We start from the raw sequence: 18674 nt of genomic DNA, 5'->3' as shown, positions 1-18674 counted from the left end.
TTCTTTTGCCTGTTTGCCAATTGCTGACCTTAGGGCATCTTCCCATAATCACAGAAGCAACACCCCATGCTTTTATGATAAAAATTTGGGATTTCGGAATCATCAAGCTTCTACCAATTCCTTCACGCCACACAGTCTGTGACCAGCTATCTCATCAACACTCAGCTATTCCATCGCTACCATGGCCACCAAAATCTCGCCTCCTGGCGAGCTGCTTACTACGTACAAGCAGTACAAAAAGGATACTGAGTACATTGCTGGTTGGCTTGCCGAAAATGCTACCAAATGTGGATTCAAGCTTCAGAACACCCCAACAACCTCTGGTCGACTTAAAGGTAAAGCCCGCAAGCAGGCTTGGGAAGCTGGCATCAAGCGCCCACAGTACACAGTCAAAATCTCAGAGTTCGTGAGCATGGCAAAATTCATAGCCAACTTGAACGCGAAGCCGGACATTCCTCAAACCTTGGGTCATGTATTTAACCGCGCTATCAAGGCGAGACGCGAATGCACAGAATGGTATGAGAAAACTGGCCATGGAGACTCTCTCAGCAACAAGCGTCACACCCATTTCACCAACATTCGTGTCGATAGTTGGGAGGCGCTGCGACCATTCCAGACCATTGACAAGAAACGGATCAACTCTGGCGCTAGACCAGACACCAAGGACTTCGAACATGAAGGATCACTGCCTTTCTCGAATCGCTTCTCCAAGCTCCAGGTTCTTGATCCTACTGACTCTGATCACGAGCCTGCTCAAGCGGATAGTGCGGCCGAAGCACAACACGAATCCGATGCTTCCTTAGAGCTTCCAGATGTGACTCCGGCAGTCATTGAGAGAGACGAAGAGACCACCGAAGAGGATTTCTTCTTTGCTATACTCTCCTTTCTGAGCGAATTGAAAAGGCTCCGTCACATGGTACGCAATATATGGTCAGAGTACGCATCTGGTGAGCTGGAACTTACCATTGCATCATTGCTCACGAACACGGTGATACAACTGGTACGTCGTGCTGAGCAGGCCCTTGAATTGTCCATCCAGCGACCAAAGAGATATCCTGCTTCGATGTTCCCGGTTTGGACATTTCCGGCGCTGTTTCTGAACTCATTGTGCCAGAACCGGGCTCAACTGGCAATCAAAGAAGCTCATGACTTCGTCTCACCGTCCTACTATCTAATGCATTACGAGGGTGAGCACGCAGAATTTTGCCTGTGGCCTGTCTACAATGCAGTGAAGTTCGCAGTTGCATACCACGAAGCAAGCCTCAAGGAAATCGATGATGAGGGGGCGCCACCGGTTTTACTCCCTTACGACGTTACGGAAGACGTTCGTGCTGGCAAAACATTTGAGCGTTTACGCGACTTGCTGCCCGGGCTTCACATCATTGCTTACGAAAATCCAAACACTGCATTTGATGACGAGATTACCCACGGGATCTCGGAAATACTCCAGACCTTCACCCTGCCAATATGGGCGATATTCGGAATTCAGCTTCTCCTTGACACGCAAGACATACTCCAAGACGCACCATCGAGACAGCCCTTAGAGGAGCTCCAATCTCACACCCGCATTGTAGTCGAGGCCATGAACCGTTTCGCTAGCGAGGAAACTCCCTATGGTCTGGATGCCACGTATCATAAGACTGCGACGGAGCTCATCAACGGCGCCATCAATTGCTTCAAGCCAATCATACTCGACGACGCTTCCCGGCGTCTCGTTCGGAAAATGTTGGCTGACTATTCATTCTCCGAGGAAAAGCTTTCTGATATGAGCTGTGTGAATGAAGAGTACTTCTTCCTTAAGAAACACCCGCTTTGCTGTGGCCTTCTTAAATACTCCCTTCACTTTCAGCTCCACGCCGCAGGTCTGCACCACGAGAAACATTGGTCAGGCTTGACTGCCCTGGTCCACGTCTATTCAGCCTGCCAATTTCTTTACCCCGATGACCCTGTCTGGCCCGACATGGAGCTGTTCTTGCATAACCAAGATCTTAATCACCTACTAGTTGGGGGGTCCCCAAAAACGATGGATGAAGCTTTCACCAAATTTTGTCTCGCCTTCGGTATGCCGGCGCAATCCCTGGCGGCGAGCAACCGCCGGGCTGCGGTCCAGTTCAAACACCGATCCAAGTGGCGTTTGGTGTCGGACCCCAATCCCATGGGAGAAGTCCTGCAGAGCTGGATTCTTTTGGGCGAGAATCGAGACGACCCAGAAGACTGGCTACTGAAACTTATGGCGGTCGTGTATGATCCGAAGTCCTTCAAAAGGATATTCCAGCGAAATGGCCCGTTCAACACCAGTGCGGAATTCCATATCGAGCAGTGGTCTCATGAGAGCGAGAATATAGGCCATCTTCTGAAAGTTATGACGCCTTACCTCCAGATGGACAATGATCTCTACTTTAATTGGCTACAGATGATTACGTTCGCTTCGAATATCTGGGGTGACGTTGCCAATACCTCATACGACAAAACCGGTCAGCGTCCTCGTAGTGCTGTAACGGCAGCTGGTGAAGCCCTCGTGCAAGCTAGGCAAGTTGAGTGGCTCGCGACGCCATTGGGTACCGATTCTATCACTCTCCTGACGAGCCACGCTCATCAACTGAAGGCGGCATGGAGAAGCATCCAGAGATTGTGTACGGATGGTCAGGGGGATTCATGCATTGCCTTTATGCTTGATAATACGGAGACTCGCGATCCAAGCCGATGGGTGTCGAAGCAGCTAGACAAGCTCTATAAGAACTGGCCTCAAGAGCGCCTGGAGGAAAGTCATGCTTGGCGGACGCTTCAGGAGTAGAGAGAAACCCCTGTCATGCCATTGCGAATACGGATAATCGAGATATCATTGGAGGCGATGGCAGCTAGGAAGTGCCCGTACCTAAATGGCAGAAGTCTACATATGCTCTAAAGTACTTCAAGTGGACTGATCTCGGATGTGAACGATTTGTTGCGGTCAATTTCGGGATAACTAACCATTAATAGAACAGGTGGTAGTAATTGCTGTGCCTGTCAGAACGTATGAAAATTTCAGTGTAGAAGCGGAGAGTTGCTATCAACATAGTCAAAATAAACGACAGTAGAAATACTTGCTTTGCCAACCACTTAACCTTAATCCCATGTCTTGGCCCTCAGACGTATCCTGCCTGTAGCGAAACGTCTCCCAATCTCTGGGCGAGTGGGGGTCCAAAAGCCATGGGCAAACCACCAACCCAGGCGCTGTCAGGCGAGTCAGGGGCATTATCTTGGTATTTGCAGGGGCTGATATGGGGGCTAATGGCGCTAAAAGTTGAGGCTAAAGCAGAGCAGTGCGATGCGAGATTTCAATTGCAACCATTTACTGGCGAATCAGGTTGCGAGTTTGTAGGAGAGTTTCACACGCGGCAGGAGGTCGTCCGCTAAAAGCTTGTAGCTTGGAGGGTTCGTGGTTCCGGCACGAAGCGAACCACCCATTGGATCGTCGATTGGGTGTGGTAACGCTTAGTCGTCCTTTTTTGCCGGATACGCTCATCTACCTTATCTGCACCACCTTGCCTTACAGCATCTCCACCACCAACAAACCATTCCATACCTACCTACCTCACCCAAAGACAAACCCCCATCCGCGGCCGGTCCAGTATTTGCGACGAATTCGATCCCGGCAGCCCTTCTCCACTACTTGGTACAGCATCTTCAATATATCTGCTATTTTGGGGAAAATGGCGCAGTAAAGGAAGTGCAAAGCGCCCCCCTTTGGAAGGCTTGTCGCAATCGCCATCCAATCATCCATCCACTCTGAACTTCCCTGCGAAGTTCTGTCGCTCGTTACCACCAACAACCACAGTCGCATCAGACCATGACCACCGTGATGCCTCACTCTACCACGTCCGGCTCCTATTCTCGGGACCAATCCGTGTCGCGCGCCAGTGCCAAGTCGGCCGCGCCCGATAGCAACAACGATTCCGGGCTCGAGAAGTTCCCCGACCATATCGACTCTCCCCTGTACAACGGCTCGGGGACATCAGTTAGCCCCATCCCCGGCCTGAACATCTACTCGAACGGTATTAACGGTACAACAACACAGCCGCCCTCCGGCGACCGGTGGCTGCCCAAGCGGGAGCCTCGCAAATCGATAAAATGGGGCCAGCTGGGACAACCGCCCCCCAGCGCCGGATACGGCCTGGGCCAGACGCGGCAGACGAGACAGAAGAGCATCAGCGAGACCTTCCGCACTATCCGGGATAGGAACGGGAGCGTGAGCCAGAATGCTCAAGACATCGCCGGTGCTCTGCGCGCGCCGCTGTCCTACAAACTCATCGTACGTCATCACGCGAGCTTCGTAATCACCAAACACGCACACTAACGTCGAGTGTCGCAGATCCTATGTGTGATGTGGTATGCATCTTCCGCTTTGACGAATACCTCCTCCAAGTCGATATTGAACGCTTTCCCCAAGCCGGCGACCCTGACGCTCATCCAATTCTTCCTGGTGGCCTTCTACTGCCTCTCCTCGTCATACCTGGCCTCTGTCTTCCCGTCGCTGCGCACCTCGATACCGGCCTTGAAATACCCGATCCGCAAACCCTCGCGCGATGTAGTCATGACTACACTCCCGTTGGCTGCCTTCCAGATTGGTGGCCATCTGCTGAGCGCGGCGGCCACGTCCAAGATTCCTGTGTCTCTGGTACATACTGTCAAGGGCCTGTCGCCCTTGTTCACGGTGTTTGCATACCGATTCATTTTTGATATTCGGTACCCCAGAGCGACATACTACTCGCTCATTCCGCTGACAATGGGTGTCATGCTTGCCTGTTCTGGCAAGCACAAGTTCGGCGGCGAATTACTTGGTCTCATATATGCATTCCTGGCAACCATCATTTTCGTGACACAGAACATCTTCTCCAAAAGACTTTTCAACGAGGCATCCAAGGCTGAAGCAGACGGACAGTCGGCCAAATCTCGAAAGCTTGACAAGCTCAACCTGCTTTGCTACTCATCCGGCATGGCCTTTGTGCTCACGACGCCCATTTGGTTCTGGAGTGAAGGCACCGGTTTGATTGGCGACTTCTTTGCCGATGGTTCCTTGGATTTGACAGAGAAGCCTAATTCCATGGACCATGGGCGGTTGTTCCTGGAGTTTTTGTTCAACGGAACCTTCCATTTTGGACAGAACATTTTGGCATTTGTTCTACTGTCACTCGTGTCACCTGTGACTTACTCGGTGGCTTCGCTGCTCAAGCGAGTTTTCGTTATTGTTGTGGCTATCATCTGGTTCCGCAACGCGACCACCAATCTCCAGGCTGTTGGCATTGGCCTGACTTTCCTCGGCCTGTATTTGTACGACCGCTCCAGTGAGAGCAACAAGGCCGACCGCCGGGCTCGCATGCTGAGCCAGAGCGGAGAGAAGGATCGGCCCCTCCTGCCTCTCAATACGAAGGCGGGAATGGCGGCATCGGCCTCCCAGGGGATGAACCCCATGTACGAGAGCCCGGCAGCTATCGCCAATGGACATAGCCCGTACCCCTATACCAACGGGCACACGGCGCTGAGCAATGGCGTGGGCGATGATACGAAAAAGAGCGACGGGCCGCCGCAGGGAAGCCGCCAACGTGGAAGCAGTAATGCTGCTTGGCTGCCGCGCGGGACCCGGCAGGAAGATACGTGGAGGTTTGGAGATAGCATGCAGCAGCAGCAGATGAAGGTGAATTAACGTTTGTACGCATATGGGTGCGTGTGTGTGATATTGTTTTGATATTTGATGGAGGGTTTCTTCACCATCACTCCAGGCGAGATTAAAAAAAAAGAAGAGAGGGCATACCTATACAGACATAGAGAACCACCCTCGCTTGAAAATCTCACGGGCATCAAGCAGCAGCAGCAGCAACAACCACATCAAGAGAGATAGGGGGGCTTGTCTGTCTGTTTGTTTGATCGATATGGTTGGTGTGCATTATGCATTTGAAACGATAGGAAACATTTAGACATGGGATCATGAGATGAGCATTTTTCAGGAGTTTCTTGACAACGAGAGAAAATTCGCTTTGAAAGAAGAAATCAAGTTTTGTCTACATTAGGTACATTAGACTCGGCGCGAATACCACTGGGAAGAATCAATACAATTGTGTGTTATGATATGTATTAGTATCAAACGGTTGCTGGCTGCTTTGCAGGTGCTGGGGTTAGTTGAGGGTATCAATAGGAGGTGACCGACAGTAGATGGTTTCACCCAATGGTTAACACTATACTCTGTATCATATGTACGCACGATTGCTATTCCTCCATATCAAATTTGTCTTTTGACTTCACACTTGCATTCCCTTTTCTGACCTCAAAGTCCCCTCCACTACGTAGTCCATTCCCTGCTGATTCTCTCGAATCCTGGCCGCCCAGTCCCGGCCAGATGACTGAACCTCAGGCCGGCGCTTGTAACATGCCTGGAGCCACGTGCACTATCGTACGCCGCTGTCGACTTCCAAGACTCGGCTAAGATGTTTGGGTTTCTGTGCAAGCCTGAGGTGAGCGATTTTACTGTGCTTAACGGATTGTCCTTACCATTGCTGGTCTTTTTGTCAGTGTTGTGGTGGGAGGTGACAGCTCCCTCGCTGGAGCGCTTGTGGTAGTGATAGTCCTCCTGTTCACTCATGATTTTAAAACTTGTGTTCATATCTGGGGGATGGAAATAAAGCTGGTGAAAGTTGCAAAGCTAAGGAGAATCCATTTTAAGCAGGCTGGGCATGATTATCACAGAGCGCCACGGTAGCAGAAGTCACTTAAGGAGTCAATGCAAGTCATAATGCATCCTGTTACAGCTCAGATACGCCATCTTGTGGTAGGTAAGATTTAAACTAGGTCAGGAAATTCAAGGAGGCATTGGATTGGTGCACAGCATCATCTCAAAAATGGTCATTGGTGAAAGATCTGACACAATCAAAATCACTAGAATTATTTGCAAAGAAGACAAAGTATAAGCAACCAGTTGAAGGATGATTAGAAGTGAGTTGCAGTCCTTCAGTCGCTAACATCATTGGTAAAGCTAGGGATTAGCACAGGCCAGGCGCCCCATATCCCAGGCAAGGTCCCACTGAATCCAGTCAATCGTGGCGTGAGCTGCCGAGCTTTCAGCCTCACTGGCCTGGAAACTTTACTGTAACTTCACTTTTTTCCGAGCGCGTGCCACTGTGATCAGCCTCGCCAACGAACAACGCGCATCAAAGTCGCGACAATTGCGCCCCTCTTGTCCACAGCCTTTTGATCGCCGCATCATTCCTTTTGGTATCGGACCTGCATCTTTGATTGCGCTTTCAGGTGGTGAGCACTGCAAATCGCAAAGATGGCGCCTCAAATGACCAAGAACCAAAAGCGCCGAGCCAAGAAGAAGGCCGACAAGGCTGCGAAGCCCGAGGTATGTCGCCCTTTCCATGTTGCATCGTCTGATTTGCAGCGCAACTCTAACTTGGCCCAGGAGACCCCGAGAGTCGAAGAGTCGCCTGAAGCTCAGCAGGATGGCGCCGCTCCCGAGCCCGAGAAGCCGACAGACAACGGCGATGCGACGAACGGCACGTCCGAGTTGGAGGTGAAGAAGGACGACACGGCGGCCGCCAAATCTCAACAGCCTGATGGCCCGGTAGTGGAAGAGTTCGATTTCGACAATGAGGATCCGGCTTTCGCTATGTACAAGCACGTCTTCACCAAGTTCGGCGTGTCCGAGGACGACGACATCGCCAAGGAGGCGAACGCCGGCAACACGGGCGAAGTGTTCTTCGATGACGATGACGACATCCCCGACGAAGAGGAAGAGGGCGCCAACGCGAACAAGATGTCCAAGAAGAAGCGCAAGATGATGAACAAGCTCTCGATTGCCGAGCTCAAGGCGCTTGTGAAGAAGCCTGAAGTGGTGGAGTGGCACGATACATCATCAACCGATCCTCGGCTGCTGGTGCAGATCAAGGCGCAACGAAATGTCGTTCCCGTACCGCCGCATTGGTCGCTCAAGCGCGAGTACCTGTCTTCCAAGAGAGGTATCGAGAAGGCCGCCTTCAAGCTGCCCAAGTTCATTGCCGACACAGGAATCACGGAGATGCGAGATGCGGTACTGGAAAAGCAAGCGGAGCAGACTCTTAAGCAGAAACAGCGAGAGCGTGTGCAGCCCAAGATGGGCAAGCTTGATATCGACTACCAGAAGCTCTACGATGCCTTTTTCAGGTTTCAGGAGAAGCCGAACCTGACACGGTTCGGAGAGGTATATTACGAGGGCAAGGAATACGAGACCAAAGGAAGCCACGCCCGGCCGGGTGAGTTGACGGACACCCTTAAGGAGGCCCTCAGTATACCCCCCGGTGCTCCGCCGCCATGGTTGATCAACCAGCAACGCTTCGGCCCCCCTCCATCATACCCGTCGCTGCGCATTCCCGGCCTCAACGCACCCATCCCAGCAGGTGCGCAATGGGGCTTCCAGCCCGGCTGCTACGGCAAGCCGCCTGTGGACGAATACAACCGACCTCTATTTGGTGGTGATATTTTCGGGATTATGCAACCTACACAAGCGGCTCCTCCGTCAGGCGAACCCGTGGAGCGCACTCTTTGGGGCGAACTTCAGCCTCCCGAGGAGGAGTCTGAAGAAGAGGAAGATGAGGACGAGGAGGACGAAGATGAGGATGAAGAGGGTATTGAAGCGGGTCTTCAAACACATTCTGGAATTGAGACATCAGCCGGCCTCGCTAGCAGCGTTCCCACAGAATACGGCACGCAAACCGAGTCGGTGGCGGGCGAGATGGATCTCCGGAAGAACCGACGTGGCTACGAGACCGAGGAGAGCACACATCCCCGCTCCGCCTACCAGGTCATCCCCGAGCGGCAGGCGCGTGCGGAAGGCTTCTTCGGCAGCGATCGTGCTTACGATCTCAGCAAGAGCAACGCGCACGGCGACATGCGTGTGCTCGGCCAGGACGACGACCGGGGCCAGAAGCGGAAGAAGCCCGGCGACATCGACGTCGCCCTGGACCCCGAGGCCCTGGCGGAAGGCGGCCTCGGCAAGGACGAGCTCAAGCGGCGCTACGAGGAGGGGCGGCGCGACGAGGGTCCGGGCGCGCAGTGGCGGCGGGAGGAGGGGCTGGATGAGATGATTGCTAATGAGAGCCGGAAGCGGCTCAAGCGGGACGAGGAGAAGCGGGACGAGCGGAAGAAGTATAAGTTCTAGAATGTGTCCCGCCCGGGCCTGGCTAAGAGGGGAGTTGCTACGACTAAAGGCGTTGTTGTGCCATTGTATTATCAGGCGAGCATTTTAGGGGTATAAATTACTATAATCGCGATACAGCAGGCGTCTTTCCCTGTGTTTGAGTATTTGATTTGTGAGTCCAGCTGTTAGGGGTGTGATGACCGGGGCAGGTTTATGCCTAAGGCGGCTTTCTGGATGTATGGCTAAGTTTGTGCGGGTGGTATGGGCCTTGTAAGGATAATGGGCTTACTTGCATTTCTTGGTAGCACTTGACATGGTCTTTTCACGAACAGTCGTGAAGTCTTGTCTCACTCGAGTCGGCGGTACCCCGCATTCGATGTATTATTTGGCGCGATCAAGGGAGAGGCGGATGGTGTTACTTTATCGCCATGCATGAATCGTACCCCGCGGCAAGTGTGGTGTTCAGTTGCTGTTGTTGCACCTTGAATCCGAAGCTTAAGTGATTCAGGCATATATATCCGGTGCTGTTGTGATATCTAGGTCAAAAACGAATACATACCATCGATGCATTGCCCCAGGTGGTATCATTACCTCAGTCGTTGGGCTTTTCTAACTATTACCATGAGATCGTTGACTCGCAGAATATAAGACAATACTACTTCGGGTATCTTCTGCCTCCTGTACAGTCAGTGGCACCTTGACAACGGTAACACTAGCATAGTCCAGCTAGAGCTTGTTGGTGACAGCGATTCCGGGGCGCGGCCCGTTGAGTAGACGGCCTCGCTGGCGTTCAACCCCTTGATATCAGGACATACATCGTCTTGGGTCGCTATTGTTGGGAGGACGAAGAACACGTCTTATAATAGGGGGTAAACCAGCCGAGACATGGCATATGGGAATCTACCCTTGGGAAATGCGCATGGTGGAAGCGGCACCGGCACCGGCGCCGGGACGAGACGCACCGCAGATCCTGGGGACGGGGAGGATGAGATCAGCCGAGCTCCTCCTCCCACACATGCGATGGCGGTGAACCAGGAGGAGATCGTACCAGAAACCGGGAAGCACACTGAGGGACCACCTAGCCGGGCAGGACAACAACAATCGATCCAGGTCGATCCCGCTGTGGCGGGCAGAATTGCGGCAAATGTGCAGGATTTCATGGTAAGAGTCTTATGTCCTCTTTGGTCCTCTGATCCCATGTTCATATTCCCCGTTCAGCCAACATCAATCTGACGTACTGTCCTATTTGTTTTGTATTTAAGTCGAGGACTTAGGGAAAGGACAAGATCGGAATGTGTGTTCCAAATGCTCACCCGTGTCGTGTCGGGGCTTGGTACCTATAGACTCTGGTTCACGAAGCCGACGCGGCCAACCAGCGGGAGCGTGACATGACGCTCTTGACGGCCTTCAAGATCTACCCCAAGGCCATCGCTTGGAGCGCCGTCCTGTCGAGCTGCTTGATCATGGAGGGGTACGATACCTCGGTCGTTGGCTCGTGTAAGTGGCCCCTCCTAAGTTCGTTATACGCGACGCAGTTTCCCCTATCTTAGTCTGTCCATAACATGTGGTGTCAATATGTTACTTGCTAGAGAGCTAACCCGTGTACATGAAGACTTTGCATACCCAGCTTTCAAGGACAGGTTCGGATACCGGGCTCCCAATGGCGACATGGTCATTGGCGCGGACTGGCAGAACGGGATCAAGGGAGCCACGAACGTAGGTGAGATCATTGGGCTTCAGGCAAGTGCTTTTTCTTTTGTTGTTCTCACACCCCCAAACTGTCTTAGACTGACATGTTTGTTGTCTATGCTGCAGATCGCAGGCTGGGTTTCTGAGCGCTATGGATACCGCTGGACCATCATATCTGCCCTCATCTCCATCACGGGATTCATATTCTTTCCATTCTTTGCGGAGAGCTTGGCAATGTTCTTGGTAGGAGAGTTTTTCCAGGGGTTGTCGTGAGTATCTTCACCGCTTTCCCTTCAATCTAGCGAGTAGTCAGAACGGCCAGACTGCATGGGGGAATTTCAGAAAGACTCGTTGATAGACTAGGGTAACTGATTTTGTGTGTTATACAGTGGGGGTGTTTTTCAGACAATGACGACGGCCTATGCTGCTGAAGTATGCCCGGTCCCTCTTCGGCACTACCTCACTGCTTACGTGAACCTCTGCTGGATCATCGGGGGCTTCATATCATCAGGTGTGCTGGTTGGGCTCGTGAATCGGCAGGACAAATGGGGGTGAGTACATGTTTTCTGTTTTCCGCAAACTTTGCGCAATTTCTTTTCTTCGCCACGAAGATGAGCGGCGCAGACCGTGTGTGCTTATGCTGAATCAAGAGATAATAACACAGCTACAAGATCCCATTCGCGTTACAGTGGATATGGCCCATCCCTATTGGTATCGGTTGCTACTTAGCCCCAGAGTCGCCATGGTGGTGTGTCCGACGTGGGCACAAGGGCAGGGCAGAGTGCAGCTTGAAGAGGCTTGCGAGAAGGGAAGGCTTCTCCCAACGAGACGCGGATGCGGCCATGGCTTGTAAGTGTTGTTATCTATTACGCCATGCCACAACACCGCCGCTAGCGTCCTACTTCTTGCACATTTTATTCACGTACTAACTCTCAATAGTAATGGTCTACACGGATGAGATGGAGAAACAGGTCGCCACGGGCACGACCTACTGGGACTGCTTCCGCGGCCTCGACCGGCGGCGCACCGAGATCGTCTGCATGACCTGGATGGCGCAGACCATGGCGGGAAGCGCCGTATCGGGCCTATCCGCCTTCTTCTTCCAGCAGGCGGGCCTCTCTGACGCCGACTCCTTCAAGCTGAGCTGGGGCCAGAACGCTCTGGGCGCCGTGGGCACCCTGGCCTCGTGGCTGATCCTTAACAAAGTCGGCCGCAAGACGCTTATGTTCTGGGGCATGGTCGGCATATTCGTGCTATTGCTGGTCACGGGCTTCATGGGCATCCGTACCCCGCCCTCAACGGCCGAGGCCTGGACCGCGGGGACCATGGTCGTGCTGCTGACGGCCGTGTCCAACTTCAGCGTCGGGCCCGTCGTTTATACTATCGTGTCCGAGGTTCCGTCGACCCGCCTCCGGGCCAAGAGCATCATCTTGGCGCGCAATGCTTATAACGCTATTAATATCGCTTTTGTCAATGTGCTTTCGTACCGGCAGGTCACTCCCGCGGAGTGGAACTGGTGACCCAAGGCGGCATTCTTCTGGGCGGGCATGAATGCTATATTTACGATCTATATCTTCTTCAGGATACGTATGTTCGCCCTTTGCCTTGTGATCGCTCACTTGAAGTTCGTCTTGTAGTGTTTAGGGCGAAGACAGCTAATGTCTAGAGATGCTACCTCCGACTACAGCGGAGACTCAGGGCCGCACCTACGCTGAGCTGGATATCTTGTTTAAGAACAAGATACCTGCGCGTCAGTTTGCGTCCACCAAGGTTGATACTCTAGTTCGGGGCACGGAAGGTGCGCAGAAGGTGCAGGCAGATCGCCTCGCAGCTTCGGAGGAGCGTCCGGGAAGGATGTAAGCGGCGATGGACTGTAGTGGGGCAACTGCCGTAGAATGACATGGAATAGGCCCGGTTCCTTCATGTGGCTACTTAGTCACAGCAGGGCAGCAGCTGGTTCAGAGGAAACATGTAGCTGCAGCCATCATTATGAAAACGATGATAAGCGAACCGCTCTTCGGACGAAAACGTGGGTAGTTTCCAAAGTCTTGCGCCGTAGTTTTGGTTCCCAATGTTCAGTTGACGTCAGCCCCACTTCTATAGGTGCAGTGTATAATTTGATAATCTGGCAGTAGATATCTGGTGAGTTTGATCGTTGATGCCAGTGGGCTTCGGGAAGTTCTTTCCTAGATAACTAGAAGTTCTTTCCTAGATAAGTAGCTGATCAGAATTCGTCGTTTAGGAATTTTGCTGGTTCGTTATCATAAATTGGTCGGCCAAGTCTCGGGGCGATTGATTCTTAAGCAAGTCATACATCTTCTACTGACAGCACTGCACGGGCCACAATTGTGACGAGCGCCACTACGGAGTACAGCCGTGTATTTTCTTGGGGAACTCGCTTTCCAGTATTTCTTCAGTCAAGCAATGCATTCGCCTGCTCGGTACGAGCGTCAATCACCTTGCGAATGTATGCTCCGTGGATGCGCGCCTTACGGTCGGTGGCACGTTCCGCACCCCTTCAGACGCGCATAGCTGCTGCTGCCCCCGCCCGGCAGCTTCGACAACGCCGATACCTGCACGCCTCGACAACCCTGCGGGCGGATACTGATGCTTCGCCAGCAGCGCCGCCGGCCGGTAACCCGAACGACGGCGACAAGCCCGACAACAACAACAAAGACGACGAGGCGAACCAGGACGAGAACAATTTGTTCGGCGAGAACGGCCTCAATGGCAACGGCAACGGCAACGGCGAGACGCAGGGCCGGCAGCGGCGGCGCATAAACGGCTCCGCCACGAGGGCTCGCAGGCGTACGCCGGAGGAGCTCCCGGTCGTCCAGCTCCCCGAGGGGTTCCAGAAGACCCACGTCTACCGCAGCGGTAAGCGACTTTCGGTGTTTATTCCTTCCTATTCTAGTGTTTATTCCACTTTAGTCCAATGTCTTACGAGGGATGGAATAACCGCTTATTCCAGAAATACTGACACCGAGAGTCGATAGGTGACGCGCACGAGTCCCCCTTCTACAATGCCCAACAGCAGCGGAACTCGCGGGAACATGCTGTGTCCTTCGTCCGGGACCTAATCAATAACGAGTTTGCCAAGGGCAAAGGCCAGGGTAGGAGACATCCCGCCGCCGACAAGGTAGCCGACATGGTCGAGTTCATGCTCTCCCTTAAGGAGGAGTCCATGGGCTTTTCCAGGTCTCTACTTCGCGGCATGGACCCAGAGCTGGATGCACCTATCACATCGGCCGACGGGGAGCAAAATACTCAGACCGGCGTCGATGCTCACACTGCGTACAACGAGGTTCTTGCGTCGGCGAACCGCATTTGCTTGTTTGCGCTCGGAACCATGAAGGATGCCCTTGCGCCTAAAGTACCAAAACGACCCGAGTCAACAGAGAACACGGAGGGCAACACGGAGGATGCGCCGCCCCCTCCCAAGCCTGATTGCTCTGAGGACTTGTCCGTAGCCGAGCTCTATAAAGCCGGCGCGTTGATCCAGGTGATATGCAATGGGAACACCAAGCCGGCCCTCAAGAACATGACGTTGCGCAAGCTTCTCATCTCAAACATACCCTATGGGCCATACTTGAAGCTCGGCGCACTACATCACCTGGGACTTCAGGAGATAGTGTCATCTGTTCGCTCGGATCTCCTGGTGGAATGCCCCAAGACCATCAAACCGGCCGAAGTCAGACGCCCTGTTACTATCTTGGATTTCCCCTATTACCGTGGCTCGTCATGGCCGCGTCACGTCATCAATGACATCGCTAATGAAGTGGATGCGAATGTGCTACACCTCACGGCCCAGGACCTGGGACATGTTGTGGGCCCATATTTGGGACAGGATATTTCACGAGCGCCGGGTCCTTGCTCTCTACTTGGCTACAACGCAGCTTCGCATGGAGGGAGATTACGGATGCAAAAGCAAGATAGTGATGAGAATGAGTCTGAGGGTCAATCGTCCATGGGCTTCTTGATTTTCGACAACCTTGACCGGTCCAAGCAAAACAAGAAGTCCCAGACCCTACTGGAAGGGCTTCTCGGCGGCGGCTCGAACCGAGAGAAGTCGGACGGCATGTGGGAAGACCTGAAGATCAACACTGCAGTCGAGCAGCTGATCAGCGCCGCTGAATCTGATGCCGCCGAGCAAAAGCCTCTGATTGTTCACATCCACGATTTCAACGCCCTGGGCCTTGCTTCCACCGCCATGCTCAACAAGCTTCGCAAGTCCATCGATACCCTCTGGGCTGAAGGCCGGAAAATTGTCTTGGTAGGCAGCTGCTCGAGTCCGCATGCGCCAAGACCCTACCGGGATGCCCTCAAGTACAGCGGTGTAGTGGAGCATGTCGTTACGCTTCACGCATCGAATTTCGATGAGATGAGCTTCCTGGAACACGAGCAGAACGACTTCCTGGAAGAAAACACCAACAATATCAAGGCTACCCTATACTCGCTCTTGAAGCCAAGCTACACTGGCGAGATGCCAGAAATCAAGTTCAACATGCAGCTGATCGAAGACGCGGATCTCCGCGCAGCGTTCTGCAGTGCCGTCCTGTCATTTTCGGAGGTTTATAGGATATGCAAGTTTATGATTGGTGCCCGAAAACAGCCACTGTTAGCCTTTGACCAGACGATACTGGAAGAGGCCCTTAGTCTTGTCCAGAGTATAGACGAGGGGACGGTGGGAGTACACAAGACCAAGCGCCTGTCGGATCGTGAAGGCCGCTCTCCCAAGGACTCGTTCTTCCCGAGCCCACGGAGTGCCCACTCCGGGGATCCTCGTCAGGAAAATCACGAAGAACGTATGCTATCAGGGCTTGTGGATGCCAAAGACATCAGGACGACGTTCAATGACGTCCATGTCCCCAAGGAAACCATCGAGTCGGTCCGGATGCTTACCCAGCTGTCCCTCCAGAGGCCCGAGGCCTTCGCCTACGGCGTGCTGGCGACGGACAGGATTCCCGGGTGTCTACTATACGGCCCTCCGGGCACGGGCAAGACGCTGCTCGCCAAGGCGGTTGCCAAGGAAAGCGGTGCGAACATGATCGAAGTCAGCGCCGCCAGTATAAACAACATGTTTGTTGGCGAGAGCGAGAAGAACGTGCGCGCGCTGTTTTCACTGGCCAAGAAGAAGGAGCCCATGGTCATCTTCATTGACGAGGCCGATGCCCTTCTTGGCGCACGAGGACCGCGCAACGGCAGTGCTCAGAGAGAAGTCATGAACCAGTTCCTCCGTGAATGGGACGGCATGGACAGCATGAAGGCCTTCATCATGGTGGCCACCAACCGGCCGTTCGACCTGGACGACGCCGTGCTGCGACGCTTGCCGAGAAAGCTGCTCGTGGATTTACCTCTGGAGGCCGACCGGGCCTCGATCCTGCGGATCCACCTCAAGGGCGAGAAGCTCGACGACAACGTGTCGATCGAGGAGCTGGCCAAGAAGACGCCGCTGTACTCGGGCTCGGACCTGAAGAACGTGTGCGTGGCGGCGGCCATGTCGGCGGTCAAGGAGGAGCTCGAGGCATCCGATAAGCACACGGGCGCGGAGCCGTACGTGTGGGCGGCGCAGCGGACGCTGGGGCGGCGGCACTTCGACAAGGGCCTCGCGGAGATCAGCGCGAGCGTCAGCGAGGACATGGCGACGATGAACGCGATTCGCAAGTTCGACGAGCGGTACGGGGACGGCAAGGCGCGGAAGAAGCGCAGGGGGATGGGGTTCGAGGTGGTGCCCGAGGCGGTGGATTCGCATGAGGTGCGGGTGCGGAATGCTAACAAGTAATGTTATGTGGGCGTAGAAGGGTGTACGGGTGCTCAAGGTGCATACACCTGTTTGCCTGGTAAATAGCGCTTGAAAGATATTTTGTGTACATTATTACGGCTTGTACAACAGTCCGACATGGTGTGGTGTGTGTAGAGCAGAAGTGACCTCAAATAGACACCGGAATAACTAGGCTAATCGCCCCTACTTAGAGCATTCGAATGGAATAATTAATAGTATAATAACCGAGGTATATAATATTTGATTACGCGAGTGTAATAATTATTTAATTACTCGTATGATATTATTATATATTAATTGCTAGCTGTCGGGTGAAGCCTGGCTGGCTGTTTGGTTAGTCCGGTATCTTGTTGATGTCCCTACTGTGTAGAGGGGGCTTTCCAAGAATGAAGCGGTTAGGATTAGACGGTATTGTATGGCGAGAGTAGACAGGTTTGCATAGACATAGGGTGGTGCTTCCTGCAGCTTGGGCGCCACGCCATAGAAATAGGGCGATAGCGAAGGCGCTCCGGAGAGCCAATTAAAATATACTGCTTATGCATCGTATCACACCCCTCTTACCGAGACAATGTACCTCTTGTTAGCAAGGTCGTTGTTTTCATGCGGCTGCGACATAGGAAATTTCAAATAGGTGATAACCCCCTGGCTCTTTCCTATGCTCCCTACAGCTCTCAGCACTGACATATCGACCCTCAGACCTGTACTCCAGCCAACCACAGCATCCCCTGCTTCTGATCCACTTCCTTCCCCTTTACCAACAACTACTTCTCCTGCTTCACCGATCATGTCTGGCGGCATGTGCAACTTCGACTTTGACGCCCTACTCGACCTCAACGCCCACCCTGTCACCCAGGTGACCCAGCCTGACAACGCAGCCGATGACCCCCTTGTGTCCGCTGGGGTACTTCCTGACTGGCTCTACACTGAGACTCAGTGGCCTCACGCTGGCCCCAGCCAAGTCGCCAGCACTGATACCGGAGGCTTTGACTCCTTCGAAATTGGCGTCGATTCTATCGAGGCACCTTTCGGCCTGAACCCATATCCTGCCACCTACCAGGCTCTACCTGGTGTCAACCAGTCCGCGGTTCCTGACAGCACCCAGAACGAGGTGTTCAACTTCGACGACTTCGACGGCACTATCGCCAGTGCTAATCTCTTGACGTTTCCCTGTAATGCCAATCCACTCGTCACGGGAATCGACCTTGGGGCGCCTTACGAGCTTTCCCTGCCCGCCAATAGCATTGGAACAGGTTTCAGCACTGCCTTTGACATTGTCACCACCCCCGCCCCTTTCATTGCTCAGGAGCAGAAGGCGCCCGACCATTCTGCCTTGCTGCAGCCTGATGCAGGCTTCGACGCCACCGCCGATCGGTGAGACTTTTTTTTTTTAGCTCTTGCTAACAAAAAGGGTGTTGGGCAGCAGCCGCACAGCAATGAATTGTGGCCAATCACAAGGGCAGGAAACAGCTAAATATGTATTCACGGCTGCACCCCTTTCCCCAAAGGAGCAGCAGTGCAGCGAATGCAACTTTGCTGCCAATTATGTTTGGGAATTGGCATATCATGCCAGGAAAACAAGGCATGCCACTTTTCACTGCAAAACACCAGACTGTGCAACCTCTTTTTTCGTTCGGTCACATTTGGAGGCTCACGAAGCCCATTCCCACGTTCCTGGCCATTCTCAGGTTGAACCCCATGGACTGCACACGTGTGCCGAATGTGGCCAACCTTTCGAAAATCGCACCCAGCAACAAGCGCATGGCGATCATAGTCAGCACAGTCCTTTCTTATGCCTGTGTGGCGCCACATTCTCCAGGGTGGATGTATTGCACCGCCATATAGATGGTTATGCGAAGGAAGGCTCAAGATTCCCTTGCAAATTCTGCAAGTTCCACCGTGGCAAACATGGGTTTCGACGCCGAGACCATCTGGTCCAGCACCTTCGCGGATACCACAAGTTCGACAAAGACGATATCAGTGAGGCCTGTCCGCCCAAGGCCAAACTGGTACAGCGCCACTTTGCGACTTGCCCACATCGTGGGTGCGAGTTCTTTC

The 18674-nt window shown here is 53.4% G+C and overlaps 6 protein-coding genes across 6 annotated transcripts; all 6 read left to right on the top strand.

Annotated features, from left to right (window-relative positions):
• Positions 1 to 181: 181 nt before the first annotated feature.
• Positions 182 to 2794, top strand: PG985_009325 (uncharacterized protein; the record flags this gene model as incomplete). Its single annotated transcript, XM_066829093.1, has 1 exon — positions 182 to 2794. One exon carries the CDS (start codon positions 182 to 184, stop codon positions 2792 to 2794), a length of 2613 nt encoding a protein of 870 aa, XP_066684005.1.
• Positions 2795 to 3841: 1047 nt separating this feature from the next.
• PG985_009324 (uncharacterized protein) lies at positions 3842 to 5683 on the top strand (the record flags this gene model as incomplete). Its single annotated transcript, XM_066829092.1, has 2 exons — positions 3842 to 4291; positions 4352 to 5683. The coding sequence occupies 2 exons, from the start codon at positions 3842 to 3844 to the stop codon at positions 5681 to 5683; spliced, it is 1782 nt and encodes a 593-aa protein (XP_066684004.1).
• Positions 5684 to 7303: 1620 nt separating this feature from the next.
• On the top strand, positions 7304 to 9169 carry PG985_009323 (splicing factor 3b; the record flags this gene model as incomplete). The annotated part of the gene is made up of 1 exon (XM_066829091.1): positions 7304 to 9169. The coding sequence occupies one exon, from the start codon at positions 7304 to 7306 to the stop codon at positions 9167 to 9169; it is 1866 nt and encodes a 621-aa protein (XP_066684003.1).
• Positions 9170 to 10033: 864 nt separating this feature from the next.
• On the top strand, positions 10034 to 12697 carry PG985_009322 (uncharacterized protein; the record flags this gene model as incomplete). The annotated part of the gene is made up of 8 exons (XM_066829090.1): positions 10034 to 10309; positions 10492 to 10645; positions 10761 to 11106; positions 11227 to 11388; positions 11502 to 11686; positions 11777 to 12312; positions 12364 to 12424; positions 12525 to 12697. 8 exons carry the CDS (start codon positions 10034 to 10036, stop codon positions 12695 to 12697), a joined length of 1893 nt encoding a protein of 630 aa, XP_066684002.1.
• Positions 12698 to 13317: 620 nt separating this feature from the next.
• On the top strand, positions 13318 to 16619 carry PG985_009321 (uncharacterized protein; the record flags this gene model as incomplete). Its single annotated transcript, XM_066829089.1, has 3 exons — positions 13318 to 13645; positions 13945 to 15745; positions 16469 to 16619. 3 exons carry the CDS (start codon positions 13318 to 13320, stop codon positions 16617 to 16619), a joined length of 2280 nt encoding a protein of 759 aa, XP_066684001.1.
• Positions 16620 to 17403: 784 nt separating this feature from the next.
• PG985_009320 (uncharacterized protein) lies at positions 17404 to 17994 on the top strand (the record flags this gene model as incomplete). The annotated part of the gene is made up of 1 exon (XM_066829088.1): positions 17404 to 17994. The coding sequence occupies one exon, from the start codon at positions 17404 to 17406 to the stop codon at positions 17992 to 17994; it is 591 nt and encodes a 196-aa protein (XP_066684000.1).
• Between the last annotated feature and the right edge of the window lie 680 nt (positions 17995 to 18674).

The sequence above is a fragment of the Apiospora marii genome (assembly GCF_038362585.1).
Source record: "Apiospora marii strain CBS 49790 chromosome Unknown utg000005l_segment0_segment0, whole genome shotgun sequence".
NCBI lineage: Eukaryota > Fungi > Ascomycota > Sordariomycetes > Amphisphaeriales > Apiosporaceae > Apiospora > Apiospora marii.
Note: the sequence above shows the minus strand (reverse complement) of the source record. Positions and strands in the feature narration are given on the sequence as shown.